The sequence below is a fragment of the Centroberyx gerrardi genome, chromosome 2 (genome assembly GCF_048128805.1).
Source record: "Centroberyx gerrardi isolate f3 chromosome 2, fCenGer3.hap1.cur.20231027, whole genome shotgun sequence".
Lineage (NCBI taxonomy): Eukaryota > Metazoa > Chordata > Actinopteri > Beryciformes > Berycidae > Centroberyx > Centroberyx gerrardi.
The window spans coordinates 29,054,422-29,068,769 of NC_135998.1; the positions used below are offsets into that span (position 1 = coordinate 29,054,422).

General features: G+C 40.9%; 1 protein-coding gene across 1 annotated transcript; it reads left to right on the forward strand.

The window, feature by feature from the left end:
* Positions 1-4,504: 4,504 nt before the first annotated feature.
* Positions 4,505-13,268, forward strand: dmtn (dematin actin binding protein; the record flags this gene model as incomplete). The annotated part of the gene is made up of 14 exons (XM_078286360.1): positions 4,505-4,621; positions 4,711-4,854; positions 4,945-4,989; positions 6,408-6,516; positions 7,099-7,143; positions 7,263-7,394; positions 7,498-7,592; positions 7,683-7,797; positions 8,476-8,525; positions 8,985-9,030; positions 10,004-10,011; positions 10,777-10,842; positions 11,558-11,638; positions 12,144-13,268. Coding segments are annotated over 14 exons (1,167 nt in total), but the record flags the coding sequence as incomplete, so codon positions are not given.
* Between the last annotated feature and the right edge of the window lie 1,080 nt (positions 13,269-14,348).

Genomic DNA, 14,348 nt, shown 5'->3' on the forward strand with positions numbered 1-14,348 from the left:
ACGTTCAAAGTTTGCACCGTTCCGCTGCGGTGCAAAACGTTTTGACGATATATTTGCTCATAAAAACCTCAACGCACTACTGTTTCTTTTTAAACTTCCTGTTTGCTACGTTTTTAGGTCCGCCGTTACCATAGCGACGAGCCAAATTGGGCCGAAACTAGTAAATTGGGCCGTTGCAGCAGCTGATATGCCTACAGTTTCAACACAAGAACATGCTGAAACATATTAATGCATGAAAAGCAGGCTATGCATTACATTATTAAGAGAGTGTGAAAAATAGCAGCACTAGCAGCAGGAGTTATTGAAACCAAGAGAAAAACATTAAAAAAAAAAAAAACTATGTGAAACACGAGACCATACTAAAATATGGAACGTATGTACAGTATGAAATACGTGAAAAAGTATTTTAAAAAAGCAATATATAGCCTACATAACAAATGAGAGGAACATGAGAATATAAAGAAAAGTAATGCCTAGCTTACATGTGCTCATATTCACTTTACAGATCTACAGAAGGCCATATATGCAAAGAAAGAGTATAGTTGTGTAGATGTGTGCTGTAAAAAAAAACCTGTACACCTTTTTTCATTAAACATTAGCCTCCTCTAAAAGATTTGTTTTAGCTCTGATTAACTATATTTTGGCTTGTATGCAATTTGGCCCAAAATTAACCTTAGATATTTTTCAAATATCTGCAACAGAAGACCATATTTCTATATTTTTCCAAACAAATTGTACAACAAAAAAAAAAGCCAAAACATTGAGAACAGACTATCGTCCCTCGGTCGTACCCGGAAATGGACTTAATCATCTTGCCTTTTTATGCTCTCAACTTTAACACTTTTGTGACGTCATCCATTTTAAAGGGCCATAGCTGGAATTAAAAAGAAGTTCACAAATATATAACTTTACACTTTTACACTGTATATAAGCAGTATTAGACATGAGTTATACCCATCAATACAATGAAAAGGCATGAAGTGGACTCAAAGATGAAGAATACAGCAGGAGAGTTTTGAAAAACAACCTGTGGTTTATGCTGCCACCCTGTGGCCATACTGATGCATGACGTCTTCTGCCATTCCTCCTCTCATCCTCTTGGCCTAATATTTCGATTTCTTAAAATGTTGTTTTGCATTTGTATCAATATAACAATATAGAAGACAGACCTTTGCGGTACTTCTGCTGCTGAACTGGTTTCATAACGCCCTGACTCTCTATCTATCTACTGTGCTTTGGCTGCAGGATACTGGAACATGTTTTTAGGCATTATGCAATGTCATAACAGTGTGCTGGTTGTTCCCCGTCCCCAGACTAGAATGGACTGTTCCACTGGAGCAACAGGAAAACAATTTCCTCCTCCTGCTGCTGCTATTGGGGACACACAGCAGCCCCCAGCACAGGCTACAGCCATATCATACTGTACTGGCTGTTAACACCAGACGCCCCTTCACCTCCTCCTCCTCCTCCTCCTCCTCCCTCCATCCTCCTCCTCCTCCTCCATGTCTACAGGCGAGGAGCGTCATCGACGGTCTCCTGGATGCAATTTAAACGGAGCTGAACCAAACACTTTGATTTATTCTGCGTTGTTTGGAGGTAGGAAGATCATTTTTTTCCACATTAAAATTGCGAGCAGATTGTAGTCCTGTTATTTCTAACCGATTACGAAATTGTTTTTCCGCAGACGCACTTGTCTCTTTACCCTTCATCCGCGCAATTAAGACACAGATAGGCCACATGATCCAGCATCGACGCCCGCGATGCTGCTTTAACGCTGCAGGCGATGATGTTAGAAATAAAATAATAATATCGGCAGTTTTCTAAACACCTAAAATGTAACTGTATTCATATCCCTTATATTTATTATATGCTTTCCAGAATACCTAGAGATCCTCGCTTATATCGCTGTGCTTAGGCTATATGCTCATTATTGTTTTATTTTTAATATTGATGTAGATCTATAAACAGAAATAATGCGCTTCTTCAGCCAGCAAGTTAAAGGCCCATTCCCGTAACCTAGAATATATCCCATCCTTAGAATATAGCGCCACGTGCGGTGCCAAGAATGATCATTTCACAATGTGTAGCCTACATATATTTCTTCTAATCTCATTGACAAGAGACATCAACTGATGATTTCCTTTGCCAAATGGAATTAGTTTAGCTATATAGCAGGTGGCCTACAATTTCCAACCTCTCTCCTGCTCTTTAGATTGTGACAATGAATGTTGAACTGTAAATGTCTGTAAACATAAGAGAAAAATTGACTATAGCATGAGTCACAGCAGGATCTAAAACTAAAACCAAGCAAAACTAAAGTGATTCATTTATATCAACAAGTCTTTAGACAAGAAATTAGACTAACATGCTCATGTGTTAATGCGAAAATTCCTCCAAGAAATGGTGGTATGTACATAATCAATTACAAAGTATGTGCAAAATAGGTGTGTGTGTGTGTGTATGTGTGTGTGTGTGAGCACTAATGGGCCCACACAGAGGCTTCAGCTTCATTGATGGCTCCCTGGCAGTTAAAAGCTCTTAGTGATAAGACTTTCTCCTCCCCCACTGACTGCTGGACACACAGCTGCACTCAGGCCTGTTCAGCCCCGAATGGACGGATCACTGTCAGCCAGTGATCCGTCCACTGATACAGCGTCCCAGGACAGGGGCAGAGGTCTATCTGTACACCCTTGCTTGCACTGTACTGTACTGGGAGTGTAGATTGCAGTCCCACTGTATAGATTTGTTGCTTTCCAGGTTTGACAGATATATGATATTGTTTCCCAGGATGCCTTAGACTTGCCGGAGACTTGCAAGATCCAGTTTCCCTGCATATAGGCAACTGTGCTGATCTCAGTTTTTGTGCCGTCTGATAGTGTGTGTGTGTGTGTGTGTGTGTGTGTGTGTGTGTGTGTGTGTGGTTTTTGTTAGGGATGCTCAAACAACAATAGGTGCCGGTTAGGAGTAAGAGAGGAGGGAAGGTAGCGCTCCCCACGGTGTGCTGCTCTCTGGAGGGAGGAGTGTCACCACAGCAGCGACTGTTGAGGGCCGGCTGGGCGTCGGCCCGGCTGGGCGAGCTGATAAACAGTGAGAGGAGGAGAGGGAGGAGGAGGAGGGAGGGCTAGAGGAAGAGGAAGGGTGATGCAGATGAAAGAGGAGGCACGGTGTTTTGGAGGGGGGAAAGAGAGAGACGTGGAGGAGGAGGAGGAGGAGGGGGTTTGGAGGAAGTCGGGATCATTCAGCGGAGGATATCCTCTGGAGCGGCGACATTTGCGGAGTCTCTCATGTTTAGGTGCAAGGTTCCTTTCCTCCGAGTTGTTTAGTGACCCACAGAGTGAGAGTCCCCCCCCCTCTTCCCCTCTTTTCTTCTATCCATTGCTAAGGTGGATAGAAGAAGAAGGCTCTAATAGCAACAAGCCTCGAATCAGATTCACTGTGAGCTTTTACGCACTCTCTGTTTGTCCCCATCATTCAGGCTATAGCCCGAGGGATCTGACGTGTGTGTGTGTGTGTGTTTGTGTGTGTGTGTGTGTGTGCGTGTGCGTGTGTGTGTGTGTGTGTGTGTGTGTGTAGTCTGAAAGCAGCTCAAAATATTGCAAGCAATACAATGCATTAACCTCTACAAAAATGCAATTGTAACATAAATTATGACTTTGATGGAGGTAATATGCAACATGTTACTTTCCTGGAGTAACTTCCCCAACATTGGTGTGTGTGTGTGTGTGTGTGTGTGTGTGTGTGTGTGTGTGTGTGTGTGTGTGTGTGTGTGTGTGTGTGTGTGTGTGTGGATGGCGATGTTGAGGCTTATGGAGATGTTGCCAGGAAATAATAATCAAGCACTAATGCTTTTCTGCCCCTCCTTCTGATTGGAACTTCACCTTCAGTTTGGTAGATAGTTTGCTTTTTTCTTAGTAGCAACAACAACAAAATAACTGCATCATGTTCCTAGACTGTTTCGTAAAATGTCAGTCTGTAATGAAATATAATAGTAAATGTGTTTCTTTCTAACTCGACTATTGTTTTTGTTTTTTTAACCCTCTCTCTCTGTTTCTCTCCCAGAACCATCTGGTTAAAACAAGAAGAAGGTTTCTCTCCAGTCATGCAGAAGGTAATCGTCTGCCAGGAACACTCCTGCTAACAATATAGATCAGTGGTTCTCAACGTGGGGTCCGGAGACCACCAGGGGTCCTTGAGGGGGTTCCAGGGGGTCCCCAGCAAATTGATGAATTGTTAAACTTCAGCATTATTTCATTTATAAGAAGTGAACACCATTACGATGACTGTTTTGATCATAGTTTCACTGTTATCTCTCTACCTACAATACAGATAGTCATGGAATTCTGGACAAAATCATATCTAACAATAAAAATATTCTCAGATTTGGGACAAAATCTCATCATCTGTGGCTCTAATGTGGACTAAATTACAGGTTGATATGAAAAAAGTCACTGAGAATCACTGATATAGTTGATTCCATAAACACTGACAGAGATTTGTATGAACCGATACACACCCATTGCTGTTTCTGCCGGTTGCACAGGTGGAGGGAGGGGTCACCCCGGTTAAGCTGCCTTCCTCCCGGGGGCCGAGCACCCCCGGGTCCCCCGCCACCGGCATCACTGTAAATACACACCCCGTATCCAACGTAGGCACATTTCAGTTCGTCTGCCTGTACACGCACTCACCTGACCTGTCGTACGGTGTCTCCAGGCCCGCGTGAACGACCAGGTGGTGGGCTACAGAGACCTGGCGGCTCTGCCCAGGGACAAAGCCATCCTGCAGGTGGAGAGACCCGACCTGATGACCTACCAGCCGCACCTCAGCTTCTCCTCCCTCGACCCGCCGCGCAGAGAGGTACACACACACACACACACACACACACACACAGCAACATAAATCGGCATCGTGACATCAAGGGCTAACGTGTATTTGTGTGATCCGCAGCGATCTCTGTCTCCTCCCTCCACGTCTCCTCCCCTGTCTCCTGAGGTAAGAGTCCGTCTACTGTTGACAAAATGAATATGGACGGCATGAATATGATTTCATTGAATTGTTTCACCTGTGACCCAGAGATCACCTGTCAATCAAACAGTGTGTCCAGCATCTTTTTCCTTGGATTTATCTGTTGATGCAGTTTGAGTTCTCTTCTCTTGGATATAGGTTGAATCACTATTGTGTATTGTGAAGTAAAACATGTGAAAATGATTTATGTGAAAATGTTACGGATTAATACTTTAAGCATCCTACTGATCAGCAATTAAGCGTCCTATTATCTCATCCACAGACTCTGATGAAGTCCAGAGTGCCAAAGATGTTTTGTTCATCGCAGAATAAATATTGTTAAAGCGTCTGGAAACCCAAATCCACAATAACCTTCTAACTGTGTAATTTAGGGTCTTATGTACATAATAGTAAGCATCTAAAAAGTATTAGAAATTAGTTTCAATCCAAATTCGAAATATTGTCATTTAAGTTTTTGTAAACTTTCCTGATATTGGGTTTGAATTGGGCGTGGTTATGCTCGGACATTTATTACGCAATTCATTCCGCGAACCAATCATAAAAAAATCCACGTCAGTTGTCAGTTGTTGTTGAGCGAAAAAGAAACAGACGCAACAAAACCTGGTGAGTCGAGTCAAACTAGTATAGCCGCTCGGAGCTGTGTGGTGGAGAGATGCAGAGGACTCGTGCGCGTGTGTGACGCCCGTGTTTTCTTTTTTTCTTGTGAAGAATAAATCCCACAGATCCTCAGCTCCGGTATGTGTCTCTAAAAGCGTTAGCGATCTAAAAGTCCGCTAGCTGCAATCGAGTTTTTACTAAAAGTATTAGCTCTCTGAACTAATTATTTTGGTTGGTTATGAATGAAATTGTGATTGTGAAACTGAATTGAACTGCCTATGTTGTACAACAGAAGTTTGTGAATTGGAGCATTAAGTTGATTTCATAGTCCTCTTAACTTCTTCTTCTTCTTCGTCACAGTTTTGATTGACATCTCCCAGCCAGGGAGATTGACATCTCCCTGGCTGGGAGATGTCAATCAAAACGTGATCTGCCACGCCCACACAGTCTTGAGAAATGGTCTAAACAGCAAAATGAGCTGTTTTTTGAACTAGGTTTTCTAATAGTTATGAATGTTTATTTTCACTCAGATTTTTGTGGATGCTTAATGAGACACTCAACTTTGATATCATATATGCATTTTTACTATTTCAAGCCACATTTCCAGAGGCTTGCTGGAAATCCTTGCTTATTCTTTTGAATAGACAAATTCAAAATGTCCCTAAAACACTCATGTGATCAGGGTTTTTTTTAATTTCTGCTAAAGCAATACATGCATGTAAGTCATTCTTAATCAGACTTATTAATATGTTACTGTATGTATTTATGTTTCTATCTGCGTTTGTTAGATGAAGGCACGCAGGGCAGAAAGTGAGAGCGGCTCTCCTGGAGGATCGACGCTGCAGCTTCAGCCTGAGCGCAAGATCAGCGCCAGCCTACAGCATTTCCACAGACCAGGTGCACACACACACACACACACACACACACATAGATGATAGATAGGCAGGTATAATAGGCAGGTACAGTATAAGACAAATATATACAAAACCATGTACAAAAAAGTCACATGTGAAACCCCACATGTGAATTCAAAGCACATGTGCATTCTGGAAACATGTTGGTTTTCACATGTGAACAATTTGTCTCAGTTGTATTCTGACGTCACGTGACAGTTTTTACTTAAGATGTAAAAAAAAAAAATCTATTTCTAGATGAAGTGTTGTTGTTTTTTTCACATTTTCACCTGAAATTAGATATGCCAATATTTGTTTCACATGTGAAAACTTCGGTTCACATGCAAAGAGACAATTTGCAGGTGAAATGTGAATGGGGAAATTTCACATGTTCGCATATGAAAACCAACATGTGTCCAAAAAGCACATGTGCTTTGAATTCACACGTGGGGTTTTTAATTAGAGTTGGATGTAGTCTCCACCATAGTTTCAGCCACAGAACTGGTGTTTGGTAGTGAGTTTACTTTGCTCAGCATCTACCACAGCTTATCCTGCACTTAAAGAAAAATATATTTTTTTTTTTCAGATAATGGCACCAACATATACAGGAAACCTCCCATCTACAAACATGGTAAGCACGCTACGGTCTCATTTTTATCACCAATTCCTGTCAATTCCACTGTTTTCCCACTGAAACAGGCTTTTTCTCTCTCTCTCTCTCTCTCTCTCTCTCTCTCTCTCTCTCTCCAGAGATGAGCAAGCATGTGGAAGGGAGTATCATCCAGTCATCCAAGTTCCCTGCAGCTCAGCGACCGGATCCCAGCCTCCCATCCAAGATAGAGACAGAGTACTGGCCCTGCCCTCCATCACTGGCTGCTATGGGTAACACACACACTCACACACACATAAACACACACACAGTAAGTAAGTATATGGTCATCGTTAGCCCCTGACTTTAGCGTCTCTCTCTCTGCTGCTTCCATAGAAATCGAGTGGAGGAAGAAGAAGCTTCAAGAGGAGGATGAGTTTGAGGACCTGACGGAGGACGCCAAGACGTTGCAGGAGCAGGAGCTTGAAAAGGTTTGTTGACTCGCATCCAGACAGAAGTGATAATAACAAGAGCTGATAATTGATGACATGACTTCTGTGTGTGTTTGTGTTTGTGTGCAGATCAAGTCTAACCTGGGCCGCCTCATCCTGAAGGAGGAGAAGGAGGAGAAGGACAAGGCTGTTCATTTCCGCAGGAAGACACAGTCACTGCCTGACAGAACGCATATGCACACGAGTATGTTTATTATGTATTTTTTTGTTTTGTATTACCCAGAAGTGTGACCAAGTCTACTTTGCTCAAGTCCCAAGTCAGTCTCAAGTCTTGAGGCACAAGTCTCAAGTCAAGTCTCAAGTCTAAATGTAGATTACCAAGTCAAGTCCAAGTCAAGTCCATGTCATTAATGTCAAGTCTCAAGTCTAAATGTAGAACAGCAAGTCAAGTCAGAACAAATCAAGAGTCCAGTATCAATTTAATATCTTAAAGAAAACTAAATATCTAGGACTTTTCAATGCAATATGGTTTTAATAGGATAAAAACTTGGTAAGAGCATCATGAGTTTGATTTCTAGACTCAGTTTCAACTTCAATAAATTCAATCATTCCATACAAATTCAGAAAACAGAATTTAAATTCAGTCGTCTGCTGGAACAAATCTCATCACTTTCAGTCTAAGTCATTTACACAAACACAAGATCTCAAGTCAAGACTTTAGAAACCTTTTCAAGTCATCAAAGTACAAGTCAAAGTCAAGTCCCAAGTCACCAGAACCCAAGTCAAGTCTCAAGTCTTCTCTTCATGCATCAAGTCAAGTCTCAAGCGATTTAAACTGTGACTCGAGTCCAAGTCATGTGACTCGAGTCCCCACCTCTGGTATTACCACTGCCTTGTTCTCATTGGGTTTTGTTGCTGGCAGGTTTGTCCACAAGCGCGTCCAAGTCCCCTTCACGCTCAGGCTTGACCAGGGTAAGTGTGTGTGTGTTTGTCTGTGAGGTGTGTGTGTGTGTGCATGTGCTTCCCAAACACAGTTGGTTTTTAACAGATTATATGTAACAGAATTACAGTGATGTCATTACAAAGCTATTACAATTCATGAAAGAAAATAATGGTCAAATTGCAGATACATGTGGAAAAAAATGAATTGAATAGGTGAAACTCAAAATGCTTTTAAACAACTTAAAAAATCATACATTCTGCGAACTGGAATAAACTGTCATATAATACCATTTAATAATATATAATTAATTTACAAGGCAACAGAATTGAGAAGTACCTTACAATAATCTGACTACATTACCAAATTGCAGTAGTCCAAAAAAACTATCGATTACAGTTCTAGGCAGATAGTCATCAATTTAAAACTGGATTACATTTTACAACCTTCCTAAACCAAACCAGTTCCTAAAATGGTTTTTGTGTTTGCAGATGCAGTCTGCTGAGTTTTCAACAGATGGAGAAAAGGGACAGACAGGTAGGTTTCCTCTGACGTTTCCTATAAAGTTATGTTATACTGCCAAAATAAAGGAAACACCAACATAAAGTGTCGTAAGGAACATTGTCGTTCTCGAAGATCCCCAACCCACCAGGATAGAAATGCTTCATTGGATGGCTCTTGCCCTTTGTAGCACTTCACTCACAAAAGTGCATTGTAGGTTTAATGAGGGGTTTACACACTACAACCTGAAGTGAAGTGACATTTGCAGTCAACTGATTGACAGTTGCTGGTTTCTCCTTCATGTTGAACCGTCTGCTCTTGGCTCCCAGTTCCCTCTAGCTGATGCTGTGTTTCCCTCAGACTTCCTCATGAAACATCAGCAACACTTAACCCTCCCCAGTAACAGGCAACTAGGTCTGCCTGGGACTTCCATACACGACCCTAAGCATTATGGGATGTTAACTGCTTAGCTATTATAAAGACCAGACCTATGTGGAAGAACCAGCTTGCAATATACTTTATATCCCCTATTTACTGCAGTGTTTCCTTTATTTTGGCGGTGACCTGTGCCTTATAGAGGACCTTAATACGACTTGTAGGATGGCTAGGGGAAAATGTTTGATTCTGAACAGCGGGTTTAACTCTGACATTTTATCTCTGTTCCAAGTTAATGTGCTCAAGATAATCCTTACATTGGGTGGTTCATTGCCTTTGCATCATTTACTGTACACCACCTTGGATATTATCCCTTACAAATTGTTATATTAAAGCCCTTGTTTTAGAATTGTATACTGACATTCAGAAGTGTTTCAATCTTTCAGTAAATACAAAGTGCAGAAAAAGAATGGGGAGATTGATCTCAGGCAGGAATATGAGACTTAACACAAAAATATCGAAGTCCAAGTCTTTCAAAATGCTGGACTCCAGTACTGCAGCACTGTGTAAATAGCAGGATGATCATTTTGATACCATGTGCCGGACCTCATTCTCTTATCATCATGTTTTGCAGGTGCTCAGGTAAGCATGGTGTCTGCTCAACCTGTTTCTGTGGCATGTGCATGGCCAGTGGCATCTGCAGCAGTGTGTTCTCACTAACCTGCCGTCTTTACTTTAACAGCCGCATGTCTGCAGTTACTTTTCCTGCTTTCTGTTTCAGCTTGTATGGAAGCCCATTCCCGCCACTCAAGAAAATAAAAAACGACTCAATTGTGAGTTTTTTTCTCGCAATTCAGACTTTATATCTCACAATTCTGACTTTATATATCAGAATTCAGACTTTTTACCTCAGAATTCTGACTTTATATCTCACAATTCTGACTTTTTACCTCTGAATTTTTTGGCAAGAGAAAAAAAGAGTCAGAATTCCGATATATAAACTCAGAATCATCAAAAAAAAGTCAGAATTCTTTGATATAAAGTCAGAATTGCGAGAAAAAAACAACTCAGAATCTAGTCATTTTTTATTTTATTGAGTGGCGGAATGGGCTTCCATAAGTTTGTGCACAACTCTGCTTCAAACCTCTGTTCCATCTGAAAGTTCCTGTCTGTGTCAGCTGAAAATGTGTGCTTGAACAGTGTGTGTGTGTTGTGAGTGTGTGTACTCACTGCACTGTATGTGTTAATGTTGCATCTTTACAACATTGGCACTATGCTCATATACAATTTCTGATGCTGCTCACTTCTGTTCTCTGCATTAGTGTGTTTTTATGGGCATGTGCTCCAGGCTGTACATAAATATCTTTACATACAGTATGTCTGCGGTTTGCTGGTGTGTGTGTGTAGAATGGAGAGGCACGGAGAGAGCGGATGGACAGAGGGAACTCACTACCTAGCATCCTGGAGCAGAAGGTGAGCGCTGCTCAGCTGTCTCTCCATCAGTGCCGGTCATCAGAATGCACATGCAGCAAGCAAGCATTTAACAAGCTTAACAACACTGACTCATCTCTATGACAACTAACAATGCAGCTGCCAAGCCATTAACTCTCTCACCCTCACTCATTGATAGATATAAGGTGAAAATGTAATGATGGGTAGTCACAGCAGCAAATAGTGCTAGGATACAGCAAACAATATAATAATAGAAGAAGAAAATAAGAATATAGCAACTGGAGGGTATTAAACAACTGAAAATTGAAACACTAAATAGGAATCAATAGGAATGTATGAAAATGAAAGTATGAGGAAAAATATAAACTACAGGCATGCAGAAGGGTGTAAAAAAATGTACGTAATGAAAATATCTACAATATGAAAATATACCCAAAATGAAATATATACGGAATATGAAATGAGAGGAAAAAATATAGAAATAAATATTTATGCAATATATACAAATAAGAAAGAAGATGGTAATATGAAGAAAACATACCTAAATACCTAACATTTGTTGCATTACACAGCATTTCTCTTTATTTCACTTCAGTTAAGCTGGATCATACAACTAAATGACGTTTTGCAGAATTCACAATAACCTGACAGAATGAAAAATGAAAAGAAAAGCTATGAAAAGTCCATGTTTTAAAGCAGCACCAATGACCCAGCATCATGCCGCTTGTCTCTGCAGATCCATCCCTATGAAGCGCTCATTGTGACCCACAGAGGGCGCTGTAAGCTGCCGCCGGGAGTGGACCGTACCCGCCTGGAGGTGTGTATCGGAAGCAGTGTTGGCATGTGAAAGTGTGTGTGTTGGATTAGTGGTTTTTCAGTCATGGTGCAGTACTTTAGAGCAGTGGTTCTCAACGTGGGGTCCGGGGACCACCAGGGGTCCTTGAGGGGGTTCCAGGGGGTCCCCAGCAAATTGATGAATTGTTAAACTTCAGCGTTATTTCATTTACAAGAAGTGAACACAATTAGAGAATGTGGAAGAATGACTGTTTTGATCATAGTTTCTCTGTTATCTCTCTACCTACAATACAGATAGTCATGGGATTCTGGACAAAATCATATCTAATAATACAAATATTCTCAGATTTGGGTCCGAGAGACAAAATCTCATCAAATGGGGGTCCTACTGTGGCTCTAATGTGGACTAAATTAGGGGTCTTTGATGTGAAAAAGGTTGAGAATAACTGCTGTAGAGAGAGAAAGAGAGCGGTCCTGGTTTTGGGGGTTTTACATTTTAAACTTGTGCTTGTCTTCTCTCCTCCCAGAGGCACCTGGCTCCCGAGGTGTTCCAGGAGCTGTTCGGGATGCCCATCGGCGAGTTCGACCGCCTCTCGCTGTGGAAACGAAACGAACTGAAGAAGAGGGTTTCACTTTTCTAACACCTAGTGACCTCAACGCTCCTCCTCGCTCTGCCCGGAGGAGGAAGAGACACCAGTCCACAGTCAGAACAAGGATCGATCCAGAGTATAGTATCTGCCGTTAACACTCTATACTAGTCCAGACCAGACCGACATATCCTCCATCAGACTAACTTTATCATATCTCTCTATGTGGAAAAGACATGTAGTAAAGGCTCGACTAACCCTTTACCCCTGACTCTACTAACCTTAACTGATGCACTGAACACACACTCACACACTCATCCATATTATCTGTGCTGCACTTGTAATCACCACTGCTTGTAAACCACCTGGAACATCTCTGCTCATTCTCTATGTATTTTATTGTCACTACATACATCATCAAACTCATAGATTTTTTTTTTTTTTTTTTTCTGTTGGTATTTCAGTGATTCGGACCTCCAGACGATGTATTACTGTTCTTAACTCCAATGACAGCTCATTAATCTCGGGCACCGCTGTCATGTATTAACATGTTACTGACTTGTATGGACAGAATGTAATAATATCCCAACTATTTATGAATGGTGCGGAGCATTAAGGATGATCTGAATGAGATATTTATTTGACGATTGTAATTCTTACTCTCCACGTCCGCTACTGTGAATTGTTATCGTTTGCTTATTCTAAAGTGTTTCTGCTGTACAGATGGGTTTTTTTTCACTGACCTCCTTGTTCCTGGCTTTAATCTGCCTTCTTGCACATTTCAATATAGATCAGAAGAAATCATATTGTAATAATCCACATGGTGGCATCTTTCTTGGGTCTTTCTTGGGTCTTTCTTGGGTCCCCCCCCCGCCGCCATATTAAATCACTTCAATCCAAGATACTGGCGATGATGCAAGACCTTCACACTCCATCCTCACCATTCAAGTGTCTGTCCATCATGCTTTCTACCTTGCTTGCTTTCTGGTTAAGACCTTCACACCATCCAGTCCTTTGTTTCTGTTGTACAATGTAAAGGGAGTCCAATAAATCAGTAAAAAAGAATATCGGTTGTGGAATGTCTCGTGTGATGTTTCTTGGTGATTTTTCCACAGCGAAGTACATTAACGTTACAATATAGTGATGATTGAGTGATGATAATATGTAATCATCACTAAACTCACCACACTACTCTGAACCAATGAGAAACCAGATTTTCTACACTGTGCATGTTTTTTTTTTTTTGCACATGCTGTATATATGCTGTAAATTCACACTTGTTTGTTTCATATTCTTCTATACTACAATATATTGCATATATATATATATATTTTTTTTTTTTAAATATTTTTTCATTTACACTGCCCGTCAAAAGTTTGAAAAACATGACATTTTTCTTTATTTTTACTATTTTCCACATTTTAGAATAACAGTAAAGACATCAAAACTATGAAATAACACAAATGGAATTATGCAGTGACCAAAAAAGTGTTAAACAAATCAAAACTATCTTATATTTTAGATTCTTTAAAGCAGCCGCCCTTTGCCTCGATGGAAAGACAAAGGCTTTGGAAAGAAATTCATACATAGGATCAACTTCACTGTTCATATTTGTCTAAGAAACACATTTCAAGCATTTAAGCAGAAGCCTTTAGATCAAAATGGCTTTAAGATAATGAAAAACATAGAACATTCAATCAGGTGTGTCCAAACTTTTGACTGGCAGCATAGATTTCATACTTTGGTATATTTTCATATTTTTCATTCATTTATTCCTATCTCAGTATGTTCTCTTGCTTGTGTTCAGTTTAAATACCCCCTTTTTCTAGATTATTCTATTCATTAGTCATACCTTTGTAGCTGATTTGAGGGAAGCAAGCCTAAGCTGAGGAAATACTTCAGGCTCTGCCATGAACTGTAGGTAATAATCTGAAGGGTTTGTGTTGCTAAGAGACATATGGGCTACACACAAAAGAGTGGAGCTTGGCAGTTTCTCCAGTGTCACACACTCTCCCACTGGATGAAGCCGCACAAAGCGAGCGCCTCCCACGCAGGCCTGTGATTGGCAGATGCACCGAACCGTCCTTGAGCGTCTGAAGCAAGAGGAGCCGCATTCAACAGACAGAAGCACCATAAACTTTTCTG